This window comes from Moschus berezovskii, chromosome 1 (genome assembly GCF_049115385.1).
Source record: "Moschus berezovskii isolate FMDL1 chromosome 1, NW_MosBer_1.0, whole genome shotgun sequence".
NCBI classification, from domain to species: Eukaryota; Metazoa; Chordata; class Mammalia; order Artiodactyla; family Moschidae; genus Moschus; species Moschus berezovskii.
Genome location: NC_142460.1, coordinates 128938444 through 128966039, shown reverse-complemented (window position 1 = coordinate 128966039; position 27596 = coordinate 128938444). Strand labels below are relative to the sequence as shown.

Genomic DNA, 27596 nt, shown 5'->3' with positions numbered 1-27596 from the left:
TGTGATCTCTCCATTTTCATTTCTAATTTTATTGATTTGGTTCTTCTCCCTTTGTTTCTTGATGAGTCTGGCTAGTGGTTTGTCAATTTTATTTACCTTCTCAAAGAACCAGCTTTTGTCTTTGTTGATTTTTGCTATGGTCTCTTTTGTTTCTTTTGCATTTATCTCTGCCCTAATTTTTACGATTTCTTTCCTTCTGCTGACCCTGGGGTTCTTCATTTCTTCCTTTTCTAGTTTCTTTAGATGTAGAGTTAGGTTATTTAGTTGACTTTTTTCTTGTTTCTTGAGGTGTGCCTGTATTGCTATGAACTTCCCCCTTAGCACTGCTTTTCCAGTGTCCCAGAGGTTTTGGGTTGTTGTGTTTTCATTTTCATTCATTTCTATGCATATTTTGATTTCTCTTTTGATTTCTTCTATGATTTGTTCATTATTCAGCAGCGTGTTGTTCAGCCTCCATATGTTGGCATTTTTAATGGTTTTTCTCCCGTAATTGAGATCTAATCTTACTGCATTGTGGTCAGAAAAGATGCTTGGAATGATTTCAATTTTTTTGAATTTACCAAGGCTAGATTTATGGCCCAGGATGTGATCTATCCTGGAAAAGGTTCCGTGTGCGCTTGAGAAAAAGGTGAAATTCATTGTTTTGGGGTGAAATGTCCTATAGAGATCTATTAGGTCTAACTGGTCTATTGTATCATTTAAAGTTTGTGTTTCCTTGTTAATTTTCTGTTTAGTTGATCTATCCATACATGTAAGTGGGGTATTAAAGTCTCCCACTATTATTGCGTTATTGTTAATTTCCCCTTTCATACTTGTTAGTAATTGTCTTACATATTGCGGTGCTCCTATGTTGGGTGCATAAATATTTATAATTGTTATATCTTCATCTTGGATTGATCCTTTGATCATTATGTAGTGTCCTTCTTTGTCTCTTTTCACAGCCTTTGTTTTAAAATCTGTTTTATCTGATATGAGTATTGCTACTCCTGCTTTCTTTTGGTCTCTATTTGCGTGGAATATCTTTTTCCAGCCCTTCACTTTCAGTCTGTATATGTCCCTCGATTTGAGGTGGGTCTCTTGTAGACAACATATATGGGGGTCTTGTTTTTGTATCCATTCAGCCAGCCTTTGTCTTTTGGTTGGGGCATTCAACCCATTTACGTTTAAGGTGATTATTGATAAGTATGATCCCGTTGCCATTTTCTTTATTGTTTTGGGTTCGAGTTTATACACCCTTTCTGTGTTTCCAGTCTAGAGAAGATCCTTTAGTATTTGTTGGAGAGCTGGTTTGGTGATGCTGAATTCTCTCAGCTTTTGCTTGTCTGTAAAGCTTTTGATTTCTCCTTCATATTTGAATGAGATCCTTGCTGGGTACAGTAATCTGGGCTGTAGGTTATTTTCTTTCATCACTTTAAGTATGTCTTGCCATTCCCTCCTGGCCTGTAGAGTTTCTGCTGAAAGATCAGCTGTTATCCTTATGGGGATCCCCTTGTGTGTTATTTGTTTTTCCCTTGCTGCTTTTAATATTTTTTCTTTGTGTTTGATCTTTGTTAATTTGATTAATATGTGCCTTGGGGTATTTTGCCTTGGGTTTATCCTGTTAGGGACTCTCTGTGTTTCTTGGACTTGGGTGATTATTTCCTTCCCCATTTTAGGGAAATTTTGAACTATTATCTCCTCAAGTATTCTCTCATGGTCTTTCTTTTTGTCTTCTTCTTCTGGGACTCCTATGATTCGAATGTTGGGGCATTTAATATTGTCCCATATGTCTCTAATATTGTCCTCATTTTTTTTAATTCTTTTTTCTTTTTCCGACTCTGTTTCATTTATTTCTACAATTCTATCGTCTAGTTCGCTTATCCTGTCTTCTGCCTCCGTTATTCTACTGTTTGTGCCCTCGAGAGTGTTTCTGATCTCATCTATTGTATTATTCATTGTATATTGACTCTTTTTTGTTTCCTCTAATTCCTTACTGAACATTTCTTCCATCTTCTCAATCCTTTTCTCCAGTTTATTTATCTGTAATTCCATTTTGCTTTCCAGATTTTGAATCATTTTCACAATTAAAATTCGAAATTCTTTATCGGGTAGGTTCCCTATATCTTCCTCTTTTGTTTGTGTTGGTGGGCATTTATCCTGTTCCTTTACTTGTTGGGTATTTCTCTGCCTCTTCATCTTACTTATATTGCTGTGTTCAGGGTGGCCTTTCCGTCTTCTGGCAGTTTGTGGAGTTCTCTTTATTATGTAGTTACCTCATTGTGTGTGGGGTTGGATGGGTAACTTGTCAAGGTTCCCTGGTTAGGGAAGCTTGAGTCGATGTTCTGGTGGGTGGAGCTGGATTTCTTCTCTCTGGAGTGCAATGAAGTGTCCAGTAATGAGTTTGAGATGTCAGTGGGTTTGAGGTGGCTTTGGGCAGCCTGTATATTGAAGCTCAGTGCTATTCTCCTGTGTTGCTGGATAGCTTGCGTAGTATGTCTTTCACTGAAACTTGTTGACCCTTGGGTGGTGCCTAGTTTCAGTGTATGTATGGAGGCATTTGATGACTACCTATCAATTAATGTTCTCTGGAACAGGAGATCTCTGGTGTTCTCAGGATTTGGCCTGAAGCCTCTGCCTCTGGTTTTCAGTCTTATTCTTGTGGGAGGCTCAAGGCTTCTCCCTCTGTTACTTCCAAGGCAGTTCCTTCTGTTGAAAAAGCTCTTCTGGTTTCTGGTCTCCTCAGTGTCTAATTCCCGTCCTGACACCAGGATGCGGTGGTGGACACTTTTTTTTTTCCCCCGGCTCTCCTATTCAGTCCTGCTATGGGGAGGGAGGAACAGCTAACAAATATCCCTGGCGTCTGTGGGGAGTGCTCACGGTGTCTCGGCTACACTGGGAATGCTCCTGCTCGCAGCGTGTGTGCTTTCCCTGTTTATGCTGCTTAGGCTTTAGTTTGCTCTGCTGCGAGCTGTCCACGGCTGGCGCTGGGTTGCCTGTACTTCCCAGGTCTGAGCAGCTCAGGTTCAGGTCCTCGGGTACTCGACAAAGGCGCAGACTTGGCTGGGCCTGCGTTTTGTGCCTTCCCCTGTCCTAGCAGCTCAGGTGACCAGGCGTTTGGTGAGCACGGTCGCTGCGACTTATCGCCTTCCCGGTCCCTGCCGCTCAGTTTTCTGGGAGTACAACCAGCGCACTTTCTCAGGCGGATATCGCCCGGCCCGAACCCAAGAAGTCCTGGCCAGCAAGGAAGCCTGCCTGCAGCTTGGCACGGGAAGCCTCTCTGGGGCCGCGGCTGCCCCCGCCCAGGCGCGGGCTGCCCTCCCCACCGGCATTGGTGGGGGCTGGGGGCTGGGCCTCCCACTGCCGGCTGGCTTTGCTCAGCGCCTGGTTCTGTGGGCGGGGCTGGCTTGGGGATTTTTGCAGGCTTTTTCCAGCCCTCTCGCCCTTCAGCTGCAACCTCTGCTCTGGTATCTTAAGTTCGAGCCCTCAGTTTGCCCTGGGGCCGTCAAGTCCGGTTCTCCCTCTAAGCGCACAGCCATTCTCCTTCTAACGCTGCCGCCGGTTCTCCCTCTAAGCGCACAGCCATTCTCCTTCTAACGCTGCCGCCGGTTCTCCCTCTAAGCGCAGCCACCAGTTCTCCCTCTAAGCACCGCTGCCGGCACCTCCCTGCCCAGCCCCTGCCTGCTAGTGAGGGGCGCCGGCGTCTGCGCCACTTCTCCGCTGAGAGTTTCCTCTGGGCACTTAGTCTGTGAGTTTTAATTATTTATGACTTTTGTCTCCCAGTTATGCGGCCCTCTGAGGTTCCACTCGCCAGTGTTTCCATGTGTTTGGAAACTTCTCTCTCTCTCTCTTTTTTTTTTTTAAGCCTCCCTTCCCGGGATGGAGCTCCATCCCTCCCTCTTTTGTCTCTCTTTTTATCTATTTCCTACCTCCTTTCGTCGACTATGGGCTGCTTTTCTGAGTGCCTGATGTCCTCTGCCGGTATTCAGAAGTTTTTTTGTGGGATTTACTCAGCGTTCAAATGTTCTTTTGTTGATTTTGTGGGGGAGGAAGTGGCCGCCCCGTCCTATTCCTCCACCATCTTCCCGTGCTCCCCCTTGAAACGGATTTGAGGGGCTTATTTCAGTGAAGTGGAAAGGGCAGAAGCTGGACAGTAACTGGAGAGGAAATAGTAGCACTGAGCACTCATTTGAAAAGTGTGTAATGGAAGAAAGTTGTAAAATAGGAAGGTAACCACGGTGGGCACCAAGAACTAGTGCAATAAAATCTCTACTTGTTCACTCTACTCAAAAAATATTGATTCATTTACTAGGCACTGGAATTGGTTACTTCATATATATATTTCTCTTATAGTCCTCATGACTTTTTGAGGGGTATTAACTCTTCAGCAAACATTTACTGAGGGCTCCTTGGTGGCAGATAGCATTTCAGGTGATGATGATACAATAGTGGACAAAAGTAGTCACAATTCCTGCCCTCTTGGCACTATTGTCTGAAGGGAGAATTCACATTAAATAAATCATGTCACACATTATGAAAAACTGCTACAGGAAAGAAAGCACACTAGTATGGGAAATAGTGATCATTCAAATAGGGTGGTGCTCCGGTTCAACTTTGTCCTGTGAACAAGAGCTTTGCTAAACAAATTAACAGAGGAAAGGCCATGACATCTTCATGAAAAATGTTCCAATTTGCAGAGAAGTATGCAAATCCCTTACGATTATACAGTGGAAGTGAGACTAGATCTGATAGACAGAGTGCCTGATGAACTATGGATGGAAGTTCGTGACATTGTATAGGAGACAGGGAGCAAGGCCATCCCTAAGAAAGAGAAATGCAAAAAAGCAAAATGGCTGTCTGAGGAGGCCTTACAAATAGGTGTGAAAGAAGAGAAGCAAAAAGCAAGGAGAAAAGGAAAGATATACCCATTTGAACACAGAGTTCCAAAGAATATCAAGGAGAGATAAGAAAGCCTTCCTCAGTGATCGTTTGCAAATAAATAGAGGAAAACAAAAGAATGGGAAAGACTAGAGATCTCTTCAAGAAAATTAGAGAGACCAAAGGAACATTTCATGCAAAGATGGGCTCAATAAAGGACAGAAATTGTATGGACCTAAGAGAAGCAGAATATATTAAGAGGTGGCAAGGATACACAGAAGAACCGTACAAAAAATGACCCAGATAATCACAATGGTGTGATCACTCACCTAGAGCCAGACATCCTGGAATTTGAAGTTAAGTGGGTCTTAGGAAGCATCATTATGAACAAAGCTAGTGGAGGTGGTGGAATACCAGTTGAGCTATTTCAAATCCTGAAAGATGATGCTGTGAAAGTGCTACACTCAATATGCCAATAAATTTGGAAAACTCAGCAATGGCCACAGGACTGGAAAAGATCAGTCTTTATTCCAGTCCCAAAGAAAGGCAATGCCAAAGAATGCTCAAACTACCGCACAATTGCACTCATCTTACACACTGGTAAAGTAATGCTAAAAATTCTCCAAGCCAGGCTTTAGCAGTACGTGAAAGGTGAACTTCCAGATGTTCAAGCCAGTTTTAGAAAAGGCAGAGGCACCAGAGATCAAATTGCCAACATCCGCTGGATCATAGAAAAATCAAGAGAGTTCCAGAAGAGCATCTATTTCTGCTTTGTTGACTATGCCAAAGCCTTTGTGTGGATCACAACAAACTGGAAATTTCTGAAAGAGGTGGGAATACCAGACCACCTGACCTGCCTCTTGAGAAACCTGTGTGCAGGTCACTAAGCAACAGTTAGAACTGGACATGGAGCAACAGACTGATTCCAAATAGGGAAAACAGTACACCAAGGCTGTATATTGTCACCCTGCTTATTTAACTTATATGCAGAGTACATCATGAGAAACACTGGGCTGGATGAAGCACAAACTGGAATCAAGATTGCCGGGAGAAATATCAATAACCTCAGATAGGCAGATGACACCACCCTTATGACAGAAAGTGAAGAAGAATAAAGAGCCTCTTGATGAAAGTGAAAAGAGAGTGAAAAGTTTGGCTTAAGCTCAACATTCAGAAAACTAAGATCATGGCATCTGGTCCCATCACTTCATGGCAAATAGATGGGGAAACACTGGAAACAGTGGCAGACTTTATTTTTTTTGGCTCCAAAATTACTGCAGGTGGTGACTGCAGCCATGAAATTAAAAGATGCTTACTCCTTGGAAGGAAAGTTAGGAGCAACCTAGACAGCATATTAAAAAGCAGACATTACTTTGCCAACAAAGGTCCGTCTACTCAAGGCTATGGTTTTTCCAGGGGTCATGTATGGATGTGAGAGTTGGACTGTAAAGAAAGCTGAGCATCGAAGAATTGATGCTTTTGAACTGGGTGTTGGAGAAGACTCTTGAGAGTCCCTTGGACTGCAAAGAGATCCAACCAGTCCATCCTAAAGGAAATCAATCCTGAATATTCATTGGAAGGACTGATGTTGAAGCTGAAACTCCAATCCTTTGGCCACCTGATGTGAAGAACTGACTCATTAGGAAATACCCTGATGCTGGGAAAGATTGAAGGTGGGAGGAGATGATAGAGGATGAGGTGGTTGGATGGCATAACTGACTCAATGGACATGAGTTTGAGTAAACTCTGGGAATTGGTGATGGACAGCGAGGCCTGGCGTGCTGCCTCATGGGGTTCAAACAGTTCATGGGGTTGCAAACAGTCAGACACGACTGAGCGACTGAACTGAATTGAACTGATGCAAATGGGCACACTGGGTTTTCTGTTACTTTTAGGGCCACTTTGATTGTGGACACTGATGTTAGATGACTTCAGGTGGAGACTTGTTCTGCTGCCCTCCTAAATGTTTTGACTCATGAGAAGCATCTTTTCAAAGTCAGAAATGGTTCCAAGAATGTGCTCCGTAAGTGGTGGAGCTGGTGTTTGGCACTACTGGACTCTGGATCAGATTGACCAAACATACCCCAGTCCTCAACCTCTCCAGAATTTAGAACCTTCAGACACCCCTTACCAGGGTTGGGAACTGGGGAGGTTTGGGCAGTATTCTGACTCCAGGTGCTGAATTTTCTCACTTCGGTCTGGACTCCCTCTTTCTGTTCTCCTAACTCCTGATTATTTTCCCTTTTGCCCATATCCTGATGGTAAACTGAAATCACCTCTGACTGGTTTCTTGTTGTTTGTAAGTCTATTTTTGTCTGTGGAAGAGTCAGGCTCCCACCCTCCTGATAAGTTTTATTAATTTTTCCCCTTGTCCATCACCTGGCAGGCAGGCACCTTCAAGTTTCCTGGATATATGATCATCTTTAAAGCAAACAGACTTTTGAGCTGGGTTTGAGTGTCCTCTTATGGTAATTAACTCAGAGCCATCCTGGTGTGGCTTTGGAGAAGTGAAAAGTGTCCTTCCTGCCTTTCTTCTCTGAGCTTCTCAATGCATTCAGGTAAATGTGTCTTACAAGGCTCGTATCTATGTTTGGCTGTGCAATAAGTCACCGTTGTGGTCAGGTTGAAAATTATTCATTATTATAACAAATTTGAAAATATATGACTGTTAAAGTCATGATCACCAAACCAGAAACAAATGAAGATGAAGTCCAATGTGGTTCCCTCTTATTCTTTCTCTGATTAGCATTCTTTCTTATTAGCCCAGTCCTGCCTAAACTAGGTCTCAGAGTATAAGTAGAATCAATTTTTATTTGTCTGAAACTCACCAAAATGTAGCATCTTTTCCTCATATCCTCATGGAGTTACCAGCTCATTACCTTTGATTTATTGGAGAGTCTGAAGTCTTGACTGTAAGAAGAAACTGTTTCCCTTACTCTCTTGTGTCCTGAAATATTTGGCTTCAAATATTTTTTGGAGCCAAAAAAATTTCTAATTTTTTGGAATCCAGAGTTTCATTAAATCTTTCCCTCCCTTTCTAACAACCCAAGGACATCACCTGGAAGTGACCTTTTAAAGCTTTCCACATGCAAAGTAAGCTACCATGATTATGATGGGACTGATTTTTTTTTTTTTTCAGTTTCAGGAAAAGTTACTATGAATCCATTCGTATTATATTTAGGTTCATGAGTCATACGCACATTATGTCCCTGGTAAAAATTATGAAAAGCCACAGAAAATAGGAGAAAAGGACCATATGAGTGTCTATTTATGGGTCCATGTTTGCTTTCCTACCTCAAATAGAAATACTCAGCTCCACACTCTCTGGGAAAATTAGTCTTTGATTCAAAAAGATGTTCTGTAACAGTATTACAGCCCTAACCATACCATCAGCCCACCAGGAAGTGTGAGGAAGAGAGACAGGCAGGCAACCAGAAGGACAGAAAGTTCCTCTCACCAGGAAGTAATCAGCTCCAAACAAAAGATGAGTCACTTGGTGCCACCAGAGGAAAGATAATTTAGCCATTGTGTTCATGATTAAGAAGCATTCCAATTCACTCATGGAAGACTTTCAGTGTCACTAGTGCCTGGAGCCAAATGTAATCTTTCCAAGCTGTGGTTGGGATGGAGAGTCATCTACAGAACAAGGTCAACTTGTGACCCTGGCTGGGCACTCTATAGCTGAGCTTGGGTCCAGACCAATCTCCACAGTCACAGTTGCCCTGTGCTGTGCCCGTGGTGCCCATGAGCAGAGTTGCTGCAGCTCACTGAAATCTACGCAAGGACAATGGCTCACAAGAGAAGGCGCTAACAAGCTGCAGTGCTTAGGCTTGGGTCCATGCTATTGATGATCAAGCAGACAAGTCAAGGTGGTAGGACTGAGACAGGCTGGGACCTGGGACTCTTTACTGGAGGGCTTGCACTTGTACTTGGACAAATGTCTCCTCGAGCAACAGAACATAAAGAAACAATTAGGGACTGAAAATAATTACGCTCATGGGCAGGTGGGGCAAATTATGAACAATCAAATACAAAATGCCACAAACCAACTAAGCTTTCTGATGTACTGAGAGCAAAAGCAGGGTCCTACCCATGATACCTGCACACAGAGCTACCAAGAGGGTGAGTAGACCACTTAAGCCACCCTTCTAGCCTGACCCAATATCCGCCCCTGCCCTCCCCCCATTTAAGGAACCAGCATGCCTTCCTTGGAGAATGTGAGCAAGGGCACCTGTTATTAATTTTCTCTCCCTTTGCAGCAGTGTGAGTCCCAATAAAGTACTGCCTGGGTGCCTCATCTGGCCTTTTATAGATTTCTGTTGATTAAAATAGAACTCCTTGGAACTTCAGGCGTTGCTCCCAAGGAGCGTCAGCGCTTGTGCTAACGTTCAGCCAAGAAGACCCTCTAGGTGTCCAAGGGCACTCTCCAGTTCTGCCAGGACATGTTGGCATTTCCTGCCGCTCTCCTCAGCAGTGGCCGGAAGTTACTTCTTTGCCACGTCCTCTCCTGGGTCTGCGCTTCCAGCTCTGGGGGTACCGTTACTACCCTAGGACTGAACTTTATTCTTACAGGTAATTTAGTGTTTTCTTTGAATTTGGGGAAGGGATAGTCAACTTCATGTACAAAATGATGTATTCTGGAGTCCAAACAATATGATCAATTGGCAAGGGAGAATCTTTGTATTAGAGAACAAACTGATCCTAACTCCCAATTTTAATGTGACTAATTGGTATTTATCCCTAAATAACTCAGTGACTCAGGCATCACTTCATGTAGGAAGGCTTCTCTGAATTTCCCTACCTCCTTCCAAAGACACAGAGTCAGAAAACGATAATGTATGGTCACCCTCTATAAAATTGTGTCTCAATCTCAGAGTGCTTTCCATACTAATAGATCTCCTGTACTCACACAATCAGAAAATGATAGAATGCAAAAAAAAAACAAAAAAACAAAAACATAGTATGGTATAGGGGATAGTTGACCTGGATATTCAGAAGGTACCATTTCATCCAATGTTAAACACATTTCTTTCGAGCAGACTGCCTTGGTTCAGACTTCAGCTCTCTCACTGACTGTCATCTTGAGCAAGTCACTTAACCTGTGCCTCAACTTTCTCCTCCTGTAGAATAGAAATAAATAGTATCTACCCAAGAGGATTGCTGTGAGAATTTAATGAATTATATGTACAAAATGCTTACAACACTGCTTGACACATTGTAAATGCTACTGAAGTATTACCGATTATTATTCTGGCATGTGGTTGGTCTAGTAAAGGAGGTAGAATTTGAGATGGAGCTCAAGGATAAGTGAGTTGGATAAAGACAACTTTTTGCCAGGATGCAGGAACACACTTTCATAAGGCTATAAAAACTAGTGGTTAAGGTGATGTAAAGAATTGTTCTCATTTTATTTCTGCTAGTCTCTATTCACTGCAGTGGTCTAGGAAAGTAATCTTCGGTATTTGGCCCAGTGGAACTCACACTCCACTTCCCTGAGCTCATGACAGATTCTGATATATTGATAATGGTATTCTTTCCAGTGAGAAGATGCAACCTTAGAATGCTTCTTACCATGGGCCTCCTGGGAGGCCCTGCCAATGATTGGAGGAACCAAAAAGATAAAACCACATATGGCATTCCCTGGTGAGTCCCTTGTTTCACCACAGAGAGACCGAGAGTCTAAAGAAGTTAAGTGACTTGCCCAAGTGTTACACAGCCAGCCAGAGTGAGAACTGGAACTTGGACTTTTCTATTCTTTGGTTGACATTTGTCATTCCATCATATATAATGGTATTTATTTTCTGAACATATCAGTTGGTTAGCTTAGTTCCTGATTAGAATGGCTTCTGACACCAAGTACATTGATGTAATTTTATTAGTAAATGGTTAAATATACATATGTATAAAATACATGTGTATGTATGTGTATATGCATGTGTGTAGACGTGTTGTCAAAAGTTCATCAGCAACAGAAGTAAAACCAATGAATCATTGAACTGGTAATCAGTAGAAGTTTATTGTGCACACATCACAAAGACGGTTCACATACCAGAAGCCCTCAAACCAAAACATGGAGTGAGGCTCCAAGTGTATTGCTAAAAAACAGATTATTCATTGGAAAGACAGTGCCTTTTTATTCTTCACCATGAATTTTGTTAAATGATAGGGAACTGGGTTAGTGGTTGCCACATAATCTGTTTGGGGAAACAGTTGTAAGTTTTGCTTTTGATTTTCAGAGGCATAAGCAAGAAATGACCCAGGTCAAGTCAGTCTTGTAAAATTAAATTAAGCTTTGCTTGTATGATTGAAATGATTTTTTCTGCTCAGGGAATTTTCCAGGCTGGTCTCTGTTTGTTTCTGATTTTGACAATATCACATATTTATTAAAGACATGTAGATGCAAATAATTAAAAACAATAGGTAACATGATACACTCATTTATCCAGGAGATGCCCTACACCATTGTAGTGAAATTCATAAGCCTTACTTGCTCTGCAGCAGTGCTGATGGCACTATCTGTCTGGCTTAACCAAATTATTGTGACATGATCTTGTACTCAGGTTGCAAATTGAAAAGCTCCACCAGGCTCATCAACAGCAGACTGAGGATACTTAGAGCTTCGTGCCTGTAAGCATAAATTGTGATATTTTACAGCTTTTAAATGATGCATGATGAAATGATTGAAGACATCATTATGTGGAACAATATCCAGCAGAGAGTGTGATATTCTTAATGATTTAGCACTTCAAGCCCTTATGGGAGTGTTAAGTACTTTTACTAAAGAACTGTAGGGAAGTGGTGTTTGTTACAGTTAACAGTGACTCTAGACCAACAGTAGAGACTTGACCATATCATAGACATGTTCAGGGAACCTGGCAAATGGGTGAAAGTAAGTGGAGTGTCTGGCTCTAAGCTGAATGTGAGTAACTTAATTAGCATTACTGAAACCCTGTAAAGTGGTTCTTTTAGATTCACCTGGGACTTTTAGCCCTCCCATGCTGGGGGCCTGTTCTGCTGCTGCTGCTGCTGCTAAGTCACTTCAGTCGTGTCCGACTCTGTGTGACCCCATAGACGGCAGCCCACCAGGCTCCGCCATCCCTGGGATTCTCCAGGCAAGAACACTGGAGTGGGTTGCCATTTCCTTCTCCAATACATGAAAGTGAAAAGTGAAAGTGAAGTCGCTCAGTCATGTCTAACTCTTTGCGACCCCATGGACTGCAGCCCACCAGGCTTCTCCATCCATGGGATTTTCCAGGCAAGAGTACTGGAGTGGGTTGCCATTGCCTTCTCCAGGGGGCCTGTGCTAGGTATTGTGCCAGGCAGTAGTGGTTTTCAAAGCTCCCAGATGATTCTAATGTTTAGCCTAAAACATGAACCAATGATGTGGTCCTTGGGGAGCAAATATATCAATTAGCCTTTTTTTTTTGATCTTCCTTTCTAACAACTCTTGTGTAGGGATTGCTGTGAGAATAAATGTAGGAGCGGAGAGAAGGAGCAACAGGTAGGAAAATACAAAGGATGGGGAACAATTTCTCAAAACCGTCACCTACTTGTTCAGAGTTTGGAAACTCTCCCTATAGATGAATCATTCAATACAATTTATAATGACAAATCATGTCTGGAATATGACTCTATGCTTCCTAACCTGGATTTGTAAAAATGACTTATTCGTCAATTAAATTCACTTAATGAACTTTTACAAGAATACATGGGGCAATAAAGCATAGTCTCTGCTCTCCAGAAATGACAGCTGGGTAATTTTGTGGAAAATATCATAGGAGAGGCACAAAATATGCATATTTGGGCAATGGACTTTTCTTCTTCCCTCTCCTTCTTTGGAGCCAGGTACTTTCTATGGTTCCTGAAAATGTAACTTGGGCAGGGAGGATGGTACTGCCTTTGTATAAGGTGCAAGAGATAAACTAACAGAAGATCATATTCAATAGCTGATTTTTTTGGATCTTTTGTCTGTTGGCTAGACCGGGGCATGAACCCCCTTCCCTCTTTTTAATTCTCCTTAGAGCTGTTCTTCCTCACCTCTGATTCCTCATCTTTCCCCCACCTGGTGGTGACAGCTGAGATTACAGTGAATGAGAGTAAAACCTTCCCGGGTCTACATGTAATACTTGACAAAGTGAGGGCTAGGAGGAGGTTAAAAGGACTGAGGGGCTCTGGGGGATTGGGAGGATGGGGTATGGATTAGGTGTAGCTACTGAAAAGCAAGCTGAAGCCCCCAGAGAGGCCTCTGCCATAAACCCACTATTCATTGAATGAATAGATTTTCTCACCTCAGCCTCAGGTAAAAGACTGATTGATTACTCTTTGGGATTTTGTATAATTGTTTGTTCATATGTTTTATTTGTAGGCTACATTATCTTTTTTCCACAACAATGAGGGTTAATGCTGGGGTTAGGAAGGCCATAGGATTTCAGAGAGAGGTCAGATGCTTGTCAATAACCAAAGCTTCAGGAAGCTGAAGCTAGACTTTCATAGACTGTAGACTTTTCCATTGGGAAAGTCACTGGAGAGACTTCACTCCTCTCTGATCTTCTAATGAAGTGACCTAACCTTGAGAAATAGTGGTGGAGTGGGGTGGAGATGAGGTGAGGCAGAGGGAACCTTATAAGCCAGGCTATAAGAGAAGGGAAGACCAAAGACCCACTGGATAAATGAGAGATCATTTGCCTGATTATTCAGGTTTTAACATTAAAGTGAATTATTTTAACTAAAGAAACAGAAATATTAATATGAACCAGATGTGAAGCATTTAGTTATGACTCATGTTAGTAAAAAAATAAAAGATTAGGGTAGTTCTTGGAGAGATAAGGACAGAGGAGCAGCACTGCAATTTACTTGGAAGTGTTGTTGTTCAGTCACTAAGTCATGTCTGACTCTTTGTGACCCCATCAACTGCAGCACGCCAGGCTTCCCTGTCCTTCACTATCTCTTGGAGTTTGCTCAAACTCATGTCCATTGAGTTGGTGATGCCATCCAGCGATCTCATCCTCTGTTGCCGCCTTCTCCTCCCGCCTTCAATCTTTCCCAGCATCAGGGTGTTTTTCAATGAGCCAGCTCTTCGCATCAGGTGGCCAAAGTATTGGAGCTTCAGTTTCAGCATTGGTACTTCCAATGATTTATTCAGGGTTGGTTTCCTTTAGTATTGACTAGTTTTATCTCCTTGCTGTCAGTTCGAAAGCATCAATTCTTTGGTGCTCAGCTTTCTTTATAGTCCAACTCTCACATCCATACATGACTACTGGAAAAACTATAGCTTTGACTAGACGGACCTTTGTTGGCAAAGTGATGTCTCTGCTTTTTAATATGCTGTTTAAGAAGTGAGGCCTTCCCATGTAAGCTCTGAAAACAAAAGGATAATGCTTCTTCCTTTTCCTTTTCTCTCTTCACTACTCTCCCACATTTTCTCTCCTCTTCCCTTTTCCAGTCCAGTGTCATCACTGAGTGGGAATCCGTGCTGAGTGACATGAGGCTCTCTCCAATCAGTGCTTCCCTAGTGAGGTAGATGGTGTCACCCAGGGAAATCACCTGCTGTGTGTGGGGACGGCTGTGCCATCAGAGGAAGGAGGGTGGGGCATAAGGCACTCTCGCCTCCATTTTGCAGTCTCCCTCTGCCCCACAATCAGACATCTGGGTTAAGTGTTACCTCTGTTAGAAGTAGAAATTCAACAATAAAAAGGAGCAATCTGAATTTTAAATTTCATGTGGAAATGATTAGGAGTATGAATATTGTCAATGGAATGCGTCATTATTGCTATAAAAATAGACTTTGGCATTACAGTAAAAGCAACTGTAATTTTACTTTGGAACTCCTTTTGCCTTCTCTTTCCTTATAATCTCCAAGAAAATAATTGAATAAAAAATTGGTCCTCTCTTCCCTGCTCACCCCACCATTAAATCTCCTCAATACTGTCACATTCATTATTATCAACATAATAATTCAAGAATGAATCAAGGAGAACCCTAACCCTGAAGTTTGCTCTCAAAGCCTTTTCAAGCTCTAGAATTTAGTGTTGGTTTAATTTAATCTGCAGGAATAGTGATGCTACTGGTGTTTTGGTTAGTCAACTTTGATGATGCAATATACCTAGAGAATAACATTCTATTTCATGGTAGAAAATTGTAGTCTTTTCTTTCAATCAGAAGTGTAAGGACTCTTGATGAGATATAGTGAAGCTTCAAAAGCTAGAAAAAGTAGGTGAAAATATATGAAGTTTGTTTCCTTGGACCTCTCAAAAAGACTATATCCTTTCCTTAGGGCAGTTAATCGCTCTGCAAATAACTTTCCCAAAATGAGGAGGAAGTTTCCTTTAGATGATTAAAAAAAATACTTTATGTATTTAATGAAATTACTCCTTTATTCCAACCCGTAAGCAAGATATGTTGACTTTATAGCTCCAAAAATTAGATCACATTACACTGTGTCTCTGTTTCTGATGCCACCACCTTAGTGTGGCTCTCATCTGTGTTGGCCCCACCTGCTCAGACTCACGCCCCCATTCCATCTTCTCACATATAACAGCCAGTGTCCTCATCTTAGAGTGTAAATGGCCTCCCACCGCACATTGCTCACCTGATGAAAGACTTGCCCTGAGAGAAGTTTGAATTCCTCTAATGAAGTCCTCTTTCCCCCATCCTCTTGCTTTCTCTCCAGCACTCTACTGTTTCTTTCAAAAGACTTTACAATAATTTGTAAATAGTTCATTTGCTTATTTTTGTTATTGTATCATTTTGCCTACCAGATTGTACGATTCATAAATTCAGGGATATTTCTGTCTTGTTCATCTTTAGTTCCTAGTGGCAAGTGCAATAACAGACATGATGGACTTTTCCCACAGCATTTTTAAAATAAAAAATTTCAAGCATATACTATAGAGAACTTTATAATGAACACCTGAATACCTAACCCCTAGTTTCTACTGTGCTTTCTTCATCATGTATTTATCCATCTCTCCATTCCTCTATCTACCCATCAACACATGGTTGACTTTTAATACATTTGTTGAATGAATGGGTAAATGAAGAATTTACTCTTTGGTAAATAGAAGTTGTATGTCCTAAGGTGACTCAACACAAACACTACGCTTCCTTGTTTCTGTGTGGAGACAGGGTATGGGGAACTATGTCATGTTCCATACTATGCGTATCTGTTTAGCTCTGTACTGGGCATTGGGCCAGAAAACTGAGGAGGCCAGAAAAATGAGAAATAAGGACAAATTTCCTGCCTTCCAGGGGCACATGCTCGAATAGTGAGAAGATCCAAATATGTTAGTGATAGAAGAAGAAAGAAGTAGAGAATGTCGACTAGAGATTTTTTTTTTTTTTGCATGCATGACTTGTTAATAGAGACCAACCAGTGCTATCTCAACATTAAAACTGCCTGATTTCTTGGCCTTTTGTGTTTGTTGTTGCACAAGTAGGCAGAAACAATTGTTGACTTGGCCAATACCAATGAAGGAATATTTTATGATTACTAGTTTAGTGAGTGACAAATGCAAGCCCATTGGAACCGTGAAACACTTAGCTTTTTGTTTTTTTAAGTTCTGTACATACCATTGAAATATACACATTATAGAAGCAAAGGAAATCATATAAAAAGTATTGCTTATCTAGGCTAACTATGGTCAAAGTAAAGAGCATCTCTGCCTAGTCTGCAAAATTGACAGAGAAGAGCAGGTAGAGCTTTCTTCCTTCTGCATGCAGATAGTTTTATTTCAAACTGTGGTCGATTATATCTTTTGGACTCTGCATTTATTATTTTGATTGCTCAGAGGAAACGCTTACCTTTGAAGTGATATCCTGGGGCAGTGCTTCGCAATATCCTTTATTAAGCTTTACTGTGTCTATTCACATTTATTTTAATTCTTATTTTTAGAAGGAGTATTTTAAGAAGGTCAATGCATTTAAGAAGGTCAGTGATTGAATTGAGTACTTAGCAGGGGTCCATGTATATAAGGGGTTGAATCATTGTGAATTGGGAATGCATCCAAATTATTGCTTAACTGGGAGTCCTCTGTGAAATATTTAAAAATGAAAGCGTTCTTTTAAAACAGGCCCATGGGCCTGGACAACATAGAAATGGCGAACACAGTGCTGCATAAGCAGCAGAAGCAGAGCTGAGATCTGGGCTTGCTGTTCTTCTGATCTTGGCTGTATCCTCAGCCCCTCACCATTTTTATTGATGACATTCTGCTTTCTAGCATGTCAGGGGCCCTCAGCCAGTTAACTTTCATTTGCTCACATTGTCCTCCCATGGGCTTCTATGTGGCAGATATTTCAGGGCCCAGTATGGTCCTGACCTGGATTTGCTTCCTGACTTTGCCACTAGTAGTTAAAGGACCTTGAACAAAAAATGCACTTTTTCTAAGTTCTAGGTTCCTACTCTGTAACTGGGAAACCTTAATACCTATTTGAACATGTAAAACATGTCTGCCATGTAGAAGACTCTTGATAAATGTAGTCGTACCCTACCATCTTAAGACCAGTTGCCACCTTGCATTAGTAAGAAATGATGTTTGCAGAGAAGTATGGATGTAAGCATCTAGATATTTAGTGCAATAGGAGGAAAAAGCAAATCTGGAGGTGGATATTTTATTTATAAAATTAAACCTAATTTTATTTTGCAAAAATCAACAAATACATGTTCAGATCTGTTTTATCTTCAAAACATGTTTTTGTTTTTCAACAAACATGCAAGGTAATTTGGCATGCCACACATTTTTCTCTCTAGCTCTCCTTTAAATTTTCTTTCATAACACAAAGAAAGGTGCAAATATTGTCCAAAATCTATTTATATTTTTACCCTCCAGAACTACTAACATTAATATTTATTGAGAGGAAAGGAAAACTGCAAGGTTTGTTCTTTGGCATTCACATTTGACTCAACAGTATAATTAAAACTTGTGTTTGTTTCTAAGATAAACACTTTGAAGGAAATTTAATAAATCTTGTTTTTGCTCTTCAAAGGAGCCACTATATCAAAGCATTTAACTGAAGCTGTCGAGTTCTTGCTGGTAGAATATTACTTCCAGCCTATTTATTAGCTTTTCTTCCTGTAGCCCAATATATGATCCCTACCCCCCTCTCCGCTGAGTGAAAGCACAGAAAGGATGCAATTTCTTGTCTCTTTCCCAACCCCCCCCAGCATCATGCAAGGCAAGGCAGCATCACAATCACAATATCTGGATTTATTTTGATTATATATTTTTTCTTATGCTTAAAATTATTTTGTATTATAATACTTACTGGGTTATCTAAAATCAACATTGTTGATTTTAAACTGTTATAAAGCCAGACTTTTAGAGGCATTTGAAACAATTCATGAACCATGTCTGAAAGGAGTTAATTACCTTCAACCAGTGCCTTCAATTCTTTTGCACTTGAAGGAAAAGAATTTTAGGTATCAGCAGGTTACTAGAAAATAAGACTTTACGGGTCTATATAATTTATTCAGATATTTTTGTATATTGTAAACAAAGATAGGATACTTTGTAGCTTATGAACAAATTTTTAAAAAATATATCCTTCACTATAGAATAGGTATCAAGGGAGCATTTTAAATATGATTCTGATAGATCTCTTTATGAGCCTATTTTCCAGAAAAAGCTTATAGGCAATTTACCAATTAAAAACAAAAATCTAAACTCATAGATTTAAGTTGAAAGAATACGGTACGTGAGGTAAGGTCATTGTGTTATCCATGGTCTGATGCACAACATGGTGTGTACAAAAGAACCTAAAGAGACACCTATCTCAAATTTCAGGCAGGATCTAAGACTGCATAGAGAGGGGAGAGCTTTTCAGATTAGACAGTGAAAAAAGCCACAGTATTCACCTAAATCAATGCGTTGGAAGCAACATACACATATGCAACGCCAGTTCGCAGAATGCAGAAAAGATCAATTAGAAATTGTACTGTGATAGCCACACATTTTGGAGAAAAATTCCCAAGCCAGGCGAATGTGGATTGGGATAAAAACATAGGCAGTGTACACTACCATAGCAAAGATGGTTAGTATGATGGTATTGAACATAGATTGCTCCCAAGGCTCCAAGACAGCACAGCAGCTAATGATTTGATATTGATAGTAGAGCCAGGATAAATAGTCCTTCACACGCTTGAAATCCATGGCTGGTTCCTTCAAGCTGCAGAAAGTCTGTCCTGTTAAAAAAGGTAACAGATTAGAACAAAACATAAAGAAGGCACTGAACACAGATCTCAGCATGTTAAAAATTTTCAAAGAAGGTTAATGATCATTGAGTGAATTACTAATAGGAATATTACATGGAAATAATATACAGCATGTTAATCATAAGAATTAATAATATTTTCATTACTACTAATAATTACTACTAGAATTAATAGCAATATTATTAACAGTAATATTTATCTAAAAATCATTAACGCTAGTAATAATTCTAGTGATAGTAGTATTTACAACTGAGGCTAACCACATTTTCTTTATCCCTGTACATCGAGAGAAATAAACATGAAATTTCTATTTCCTACAACTATATTTTGGAAGGAGAAGTTTAAAAAATAGTATGCAGGAAAGAGTTAAAACAGCAAGCCTGAGGCTGCTATCTTTAGAAGGGCCCCTGGCTGGCATCTGGGAACTTGGTTTTTGGAATGTTCTCTTCATTCCCTAATGGATAAGGATGATTCACCATGCCTAGACTGTAATTTATGGTGAACACCTGCTTTATTCTGGGAGCCTGGAATTTTTGTAATTGCCAGGCAGAGAGTGTCCATATAGCCAGCCCCAATAAAAATCTTGGTGCTGAGTCTCTAATGGGCTGCCCTGGGCAGAAACTTGACATGTATCATGGTACTTTCTGTTAGTGAAGAAAGAAGCACACTCTGGGTGTCCACTCATGGGAGGGAGTGAACATCTGAAGCCTATAAATGAATTTCTTCAGACTCTGCCCATGTCTCTCTTCCTTGCTGATCCTGTTGTTTATCATTTTGCTACAATAAACCTTAGCTGTGAGTGTGAATATATGCTGAGTCCTATGAGTCTTTCTAGTGAGGCACTTGACATGTGGTTGGTCTTAGAACCTTGGAAACAAAGGGGAAGCTGAAAGTGTACCTTTGCATGGGCATTTGGTTTGGAGGTAGAGAACTTATGAAAACCAAAAAAATGTTTTGTTGGTCCTCAGATAGGATCACAGTTAAAACTTCCTAGAAGGAAGGCCATCAGACATTCAGACATGGTGGGTGTCCTTGTGTATACAAGCTGACCTATGCTTGTTCTGCTTACTCCTAAGAATATCATAGCCGCATCATCTAAGTCCACTTTGATGACTTTTACTATTCAAATCACAGTTACATCTTTTGAAGATCAGTCCTATGTTCTGACATGAACGTATCTCCCTTTTCTTTGATTCTCATTTGAATAAAAGCAAGATATTTTTGCTGCATAAGACTATGGACTCCTCAGGTTATGAGAAGATTCTCATGATCCTAAGGCCTAGCATAAAGACACTCATCAGTGAATACTTGCTGAACAAATAAGTAAATGAATGAATAACATGTAATTAACTTAAAAAAAATAGAGATGACTCATAGTCTGAACCTAAGTGGGATACAGTTGGCTATTGCTGACTTTGAATAGCTTGCTTTGATAATAAGTAATCCTTTCTGATAAGGACAATTTCTAAAAAAACTTAAAATGGGAAAGCCTTTGTGTTACTAGGTCATGATTATTTGTAATAATGGTCAGAATAATCCAAATAAGTAGATATACAAACTGAAGTTGTTTTTACTTTCCTATGAAAAGAAAAGTGAGTCTCTCATTTTTTCTACAAGCCAGAGTGGGGAACTAAGTAATTGGATATAAATGCATTGCCCTGGCAGGTGGATTTCAGTGAGAAGTTACCTCCAGTGTTCTTCATTCCTAATTCTAGTTGCAGAGAAAGAGCAAAGGTCAAAGATCTTAGAGAAAATGAGTGACAGAAGGAGTGATAATTTTAGTGAATAATACTATCCAAGCAACCAAGACTTTCCATTGATAGAATGATAGAGAAAATTAGGAGATATGACTATTTGAGCTTTTAGGCTGTTTCATTAGACAACTGTATGTTTCAAACTAAATTTGATTTTTAAGAATGTCATTCATGGACACCCATACTTGCTCCCTCTTCATTACCTAGACAGTTTAGGGTGGTGCCAGGTAAGTGACCAGGAACGTGAGAGTCCATTCATCTGGTATGAAGTTCCAGACTATGCTGGGTGAAGGTGGGAGAATGATGGCTCAGGGAAGCCCAGATCTTCCCCTTAAGAAGCTTGATCCAGTTGGGAAGACAAGTAGCAATCAACAATGTATATAAATATATAATTATCAACTACATTATGCCCTAAAGGACAGGAACAACGTATAAAGGGGCTGTGGGAAAATTAATCCAGCCTGAGTATGTCTCTGAGGAAGAGATATTTGAGGTAAAATCCAAGAGATGATTGTGAGTCTAACATAATTCAGGTAGGGAGAATGACCAAGACAGAAGACTCATCTTGTGCTTGTTCAAAGGTTAGAGGATGGAAGGAGTTTGATAGGTGGTTGGGTGGGGCAGTGAATGGAGCACAGAGATCTGGGGAGGGAGACTGGGAGTATGAGAAAACCGCAGAGGAGAGAATGACCAGAGTGAGGCCACACACCCTAAGCTTGAACCTATGAGTGAGGGGGCTCCAGAGGTTTTTAATACGGGAATGCTGTAGTGGGTTTGAGAGGATGAGGCTTTAGGTTCATATAGACATGTTGCCTTCCCTGTATTCTAAAGCCAAGTTGAAATGCTTTTGAATTTTCAGTAAATCTATGCCTCTGCCCTCCCATGGGAATTACTCATTCAGAATCAACCATGTACTGAAAATCTGTTTAAAATATTTTCAATTACTCTTTTTACTTTTATAAATGAGATAAACCACTCTTTTAGAAATATCACTGACCTTTTTCCCTATACATTTTAGCTTTTAAAAATGTACTAATTAATTGCTTAGCCATTGGTTTCTCTTCAGTTCAGTTCAGTTCAGTCGCTCAGTCGTGTCCGACTCTCCGCAACCCCATGAATCACAGCACGCCAGGCCTCCCTGTCCAACACCAACTCCCGGAGTTCACTCAAACTCACGTCCACAGAGTTGGTGATGCCATCCAGCCATCTCATTCTCGGTCGTCCCCTTCTCCTCCCGCCCCCAAACTTTCCCAGCATCAGAGCCTTTTCCAGTGAGTCAACTCGTCGCATGAGGTGGCCAAAGTATTGCAGTTTCAGCTTTAGCATCAGTCCTTCCAATGAACACCCAGGATCGATCTCCCTTAGAATGGACTGGTTGGATCTCCTTGCAGTCCAAGGGACTCTCAAGAGTCTTCTCCAACACCACAGTTCAAAAGCATCAATTCTTCGGTGCTCAGCTTTCTTCAGTCCAACTCTCACATCCATACATGACCACGGGAAAAACCATAGCCTTGACTAGATGGACCTTGGTTGGCAAAGTAATGTCTCTGCTTTTTAATATATTATCAAGGTTGGTCATAACTTTCTTTCCAAGGAGTAAGCGTCTTTTAATTTCATGGCTGCAATCAGCATCTGCAGTGATTTTGGAGCCCAAAAAAATAAAGTCTGACACTGTTTCCACTGTTTTTCCAACTATTTCCCATGAAGTGATGGGACCAGATGCCATGATCTTTGTTTTCTGAATGTTGAGCTTCAAGCCAACCTTTTCCCTCTCCTCTTTCACTTTCATCAAGAGGCTTTTGAGTTCCTCTTCACTTTCTGCCATAAGGGTAGTGTCATCAGCATATCTGAGATTATTGATATTTCCCCCAGCAATCTTGATTCCAGCTTGTGCTTCCTCCAGCCCAGCATTCCTCATGATGTACTCTGCATATAAGCTAAATAAGCAAGGTGACAATATACAGCCTTGACGTACTCCTTTTCCTATTTGGAACCAGTCTATTGTTCCATGTACAGTTCTAACTGTTGCTTCCTGACCTGCATACAGGTTTCTCAAGAGGCAGGTCAGGTGGTCTGGTATTCCCATCTCTTTCAGAATGTTCCACAGTTTATTGTGATCCACACAGTCAAAGGCTTTGGCATAGTCAATGAAGCAGAAATAGATGCTCTTCTGGAACTCTCTTGCTTTCTCCATGATCCAGCGGATGTTAGCAATTTGATCTCTGGTGCCTCTGCCTTTTCTAAAACCAGCTTGAACATCTGGGAGTTCACGGTTCACATATTGCTGAAGCCTGGCTTGGAGAATTTTGAGCATGACTTTACTAGCGTGTGAGATGAGTGCAACTGTGCGGTAGTTTGAGCATTCTTTGGCATTGCCTTTCTTTGGGATTGGAATGAAGACTGACCTTTTCCAGTCCTGTGGTTTCTCTTAAAAAATTAAATTTATTGCTTGAGTAGCCCCAGTGGACACTTTGATTGTACCCTTGTGAGGGATCCTGAGCTAGAGGCCCTAAGCTAACTTGTACCCAAGTTTCTAAGCCATAGAAACCCTGAGGTGGTCAGTGTTCATTGTTTTTAGTTGTTAAAGTCAAACAATCAAGGAAACAACAGCTCTAAAGCATACCAACATGCATCACACCAAAGTTGGATACCTGGTAAAGCCTTGGTTACATATTGCTAACAATTTAAAGGATTAAGATTGAATTTTTTTATTCTCACCCATTTCTACAGTGCCCTGAATCATTTCCCAGCCCTCTCAGTTGTCACCTCTGACATGCTTTTATGGTCCCATTTCATTCCAGTCTCACAAAGTAGGAGAGTTAATAAAAAGCATTGATGTCCCCTTTTCCTTTGGTTCTTTTCCGCCTTATTAATGAGATGCAGTTTTAAAGATTATCTATTTACTGTTGGTCATGAAAAGGTGAGAAGAGAATTGGTTATTATTAGTAAACCATCTGCTACAACCTATTGTTAGAATATACACTATATTTAGGTTCTAGATTTGCTTAGATAATATGTTTTTCCTTCCTTTTGAATCTATTTTTAAATTTCCTATGGGACAACATGCAAGATTTAAGAAAACCACTTTAGACAATTTAAGATGAGTAATGTGGGAAGGAGAATTCATTCATTCATTAAACAACTGCACTTTGAGTACTTCTATGTGGTTTTTTCTGAGTAGTAACAGCTTCAAAAGGAATCTATTCCAAAATGGCATTGCAGACAGAAGATGCTCTTCTTGGCAGCAGCAAACTGGACCACGTAGCAAACATGCAGTGATGGGAGCCAGGAATGAGCACTAAATGAGGGGAAAGGGCATGGAAAATGCTAAGAAGCAAGCTAGGGAAACAGGCTGAATTTGGGAAATAAGATGACAGAAATGGCATGAAATTAATTATCCACAGGTAACACTGGAAAAGACTCTGATGCTAGGAGGGATTGGGGGTGGGAGGAGACAGGGACGACAGAGAATGAGATGGCTGGATGGCATCACCGACTCGATGGACATGAGTTTGAGTGAACTCCGGGAGTTGGTGATGGACAGGGAGGCCTGGTGTGCTGTGATTCATGGGGTCGCAAAGAGTCGGTCACGACTGAGCGACTGAACTGAACTGAACTGAATGACAAATGTTGGCATTCAAACCCTACCCTGCACATATGCCTGTATTATGGCTCATGTAATAAACCTAATGAGGGAATTTCTTGGCAGTCCAGTAGTAGGACTCCATGCTCCCACTCCCGAGGGCCTGGCTTCATTCCCTGGACTGAGCGACTGAACTGAACCTGGAACTGCTATTGTTGTTATTTAGTTGCTAAGTTTTGCTCAACTCTTTTGTGACCCCATGATCTATAGCCTGCCAGGCTCCTCTGTTGATGGGTTTTCCCAGGCAAGAATACTGGAGTAGCTTGCCATTTCCTCCTCTAGGGGATCTTCTCCACCAGGAATTGAACCCGCATCTTCTGCATCTCCTGCATTGGCAGGATTCTTTATCACTGAGCCACCAGGAAAGCCCAACCTAGAACTAGATAACAGAAAACATCTTAATGTCTTAATTTTCACTGCGAAGTGTGAAATTAACTTGCCCTAAAAGACCTGATGGCATATCCTAGTAATGCTAAAAAAGACATTAAATGCTTACTCTATTTAAGCATACTATGCATCTCCTTGTTTTTAATTATGTGTTTTTTTATGAAATTAATGTAAGGTCTGACCTCAGTGGCCATTGTTGGACTTCTCCTCTCCCTCTTCCCTTTCCCGCCTGCGGGGGGGAAAAAGCCCCGCCAGACTCTGACTATTGTGCTCTGTTCTCTCATTCCCTCCCCCACTGCTGGAGTGTCCTTGAGGTGTCGGTTCCTGGTAGAGATCAACCCTCTCCTAACCTCCCCCTCCTAACCTCCTGTCCAGAAACAGCATTCTGCCCAGAAACAGCAAGAACTATTCCGCTGCGTCAGCACAACCTTGAGCAGACCAGACAACCAACCCAGTCTTGCCCCCCAGCTAACTGACCTGTGAGAGACCACCACTGCAAATCTTTCCTAAAGTTATATAAGTTGCCTCTTGCCTTTGTTCAGCGCGGACTTCCCAGACCTCGCTCTGTTAGGTCCGGGAATCCCGCCCGGGGGCGCCTAGCCGGTAAAGCCTGTTACTTTATCTATTTGGTGTCTGGGTTCTTTTATTTAACATCATTGGGCCGTTTCGACCTTACAATTAATTTTCACAATTTTTTATTAGAAAACTGAAATTTACAACGTGTTTGTATCACTCATTTAAAAATTATGTGTTTTTTAAAAGATGATTTCCTGTATATGGAAAAGAGGGAGCAAGTAGTTTGTTCTTTCTCTTCCTCCTCCTTCTTTTAATTTTTCCTCTAAACTTGATGATTTTTTAAAACCCTCTTAAATGTTTAAGGAGGTTGTGCATTCAAAGGTGACACTGTCTAAGCACACGGTGGTATGTGTTCAGCAGTACAGTGGCCTGGATGGATTTGGCTCTAGCTGAAGCTGTGTGTAATGCCTTCAGGTGAGTGGGGAGGGTTGGGAGCCCCTATGGGACACAGTCAGTGAAGTGCATGGTAAAAAATGGGGGTGGGACAAAGGCCAGCACTGTTGCCTGGAGCGATGGATTGTGGGGCCAGAGGAAAAGCTTTCTCTGGGCCATTGTTTGATTTTTAATGTTTCTTTCTTTTAATGGAAGTATAGTTGTCAATGTTGTGTTAGTTTCAGGTGTATAGCAGTGATTCAATTTCTATGTGTATTTATATGTGTAATTGTGTATAAATATATGTATATATGCATATGTATGTATGTATATGTGACTAAGCCTAAGCACTGGCTCAAGTTCTGACTCCTCCACTTGCTGGGCATGTAACTTTGGCACAGTTACTTAATTATTCTGGACCTCAAGTTCCTCACCTGTAAATGGAAATAACAATCCCTTCTGTTTAAGGTTGCTGTGAGGATTAGCAAAAATGCAAGCAAAGCATCGAGTAAAGGGATTTGTATATGGAAGAAGTACATAGATAGGAAGATGGAATCTAACCAGAGAAAGACTTTCCTCTCTCTCTACCTTTCTTTTTATTTACTACCATCCTGGTAATTGCATTAGGAACTGGAGATTCAACAGTGACTGAGACAATCATGGCCACTGTCCCCAAGAATGATAATTTTAATTTAGCTGGATATATTCCACATATATGCATTTTAGACAATATTTACCATGTGTTAAGTAGCTAAAGTAGAATCCTAGAATGTTAGTGGCTGGATAGACTGTAGAATCCCCTAGACTCAGTCATTAACTTTAAAGAAAAGGGTCAAGCCTATGAGGCTAAATATTAAATGGATATTAAATTGCTTGATGTCAAATTGGTTTGTCAAACAGAATTAAAGTGACTAGATTATTCCAGGTGGTGAATACCCTGTGTTTTGTGAACTGATGTTGGATGAGAGAAATAGACATTCCAGAGGAGGTTTTCTGTGATTGTCAAAGATTCAAAGTTGAGCAAAGACATTGGTATCAAGTGTGTAGGTATCTGGAAGAACTTCAGCCCCATCTTCTCTCAATTTCCCCAGATTCTACTCTCCTCTTACTCAAGACTCCTGAAACCCCAGATTCTCTTCCAGTCAAATAAAGGTCTGAATGCCCACTTATTGCAGATATTACGGGGAACTGGCAAAAGCCAAGGTTCCTGTTAGCAGTGTACAACTTAGCATGGATAAAAGACCCAAAGTGGAATTTTGCCAAGTTGAGGGGAGAAAAAGCTGGGAGGAAGAGATTATTAGAGAATGATTAAGAGAGTCTTGGGAACCAGAGGGAGAGAGAGATTCCTGCAGGGAACCCGGGGAATGAATGGAGACACAGTGATAGTAGAAAACAGGAGGACTTGGAATTCCCCTAAGAAGTTATGTCATAACTGATTGGAGACTTAGTGGCTATTTTTAATTTCAGAATGATTTTTTAATTTCTGAATATGATAACTGATTTTTCTCTCACTAGATTGTATACAGTGAGGAAAGGTAAGTTTTAATCTCGTCTCTCACAATGACAGGGAGAAGTCCTGGGACATGGGATCCACATTAGTCAGGGACAAAACTTTCTTCTGGCCTGAGCAGAGAAGGTTAGAATAAATAGAGCAATAAAAAAAACCCATACACTCGCATAAACCCATGTAATATATGAGTCATGAAATGAGAACACTGTTAAAGGAACTTTCAGGGTGGGGACAAAAGTAGAGGCTGAGCTTGCTCAGGACTCTTTTTGGTTTTGGATCTCTCCATGGGAACAG

At 40.9% G+C, this 27596-nt stretch overlaps 1 protein-coding gene across 1 annotated transcript in view; it reads right to left on the bottom strand.

Moving 5' to 3' along the window:
- Positions 1–17456: 17456 nt before the first annotated feature.
- Positions 17457–27596, bottom strand: part of SPTSSB (serine palmitoyltransferase small subunit B) — a 32795-nt gene continuing 22655 nt past the window's right edge. The window contains exon 4 of the mRNA XM_088839333.1: positions 17457–19030. Within this exon, the coding sequence (XP_088695459.1) occupies positions 18768–18998 (231 nt within the window). The 5' untranslated portion in view covers positions 18999–19030 and the 3' untranslated portion in view covers positions 17457–18767. The remainder of the gene's footprint in view (positions 19031–27596) is intronic.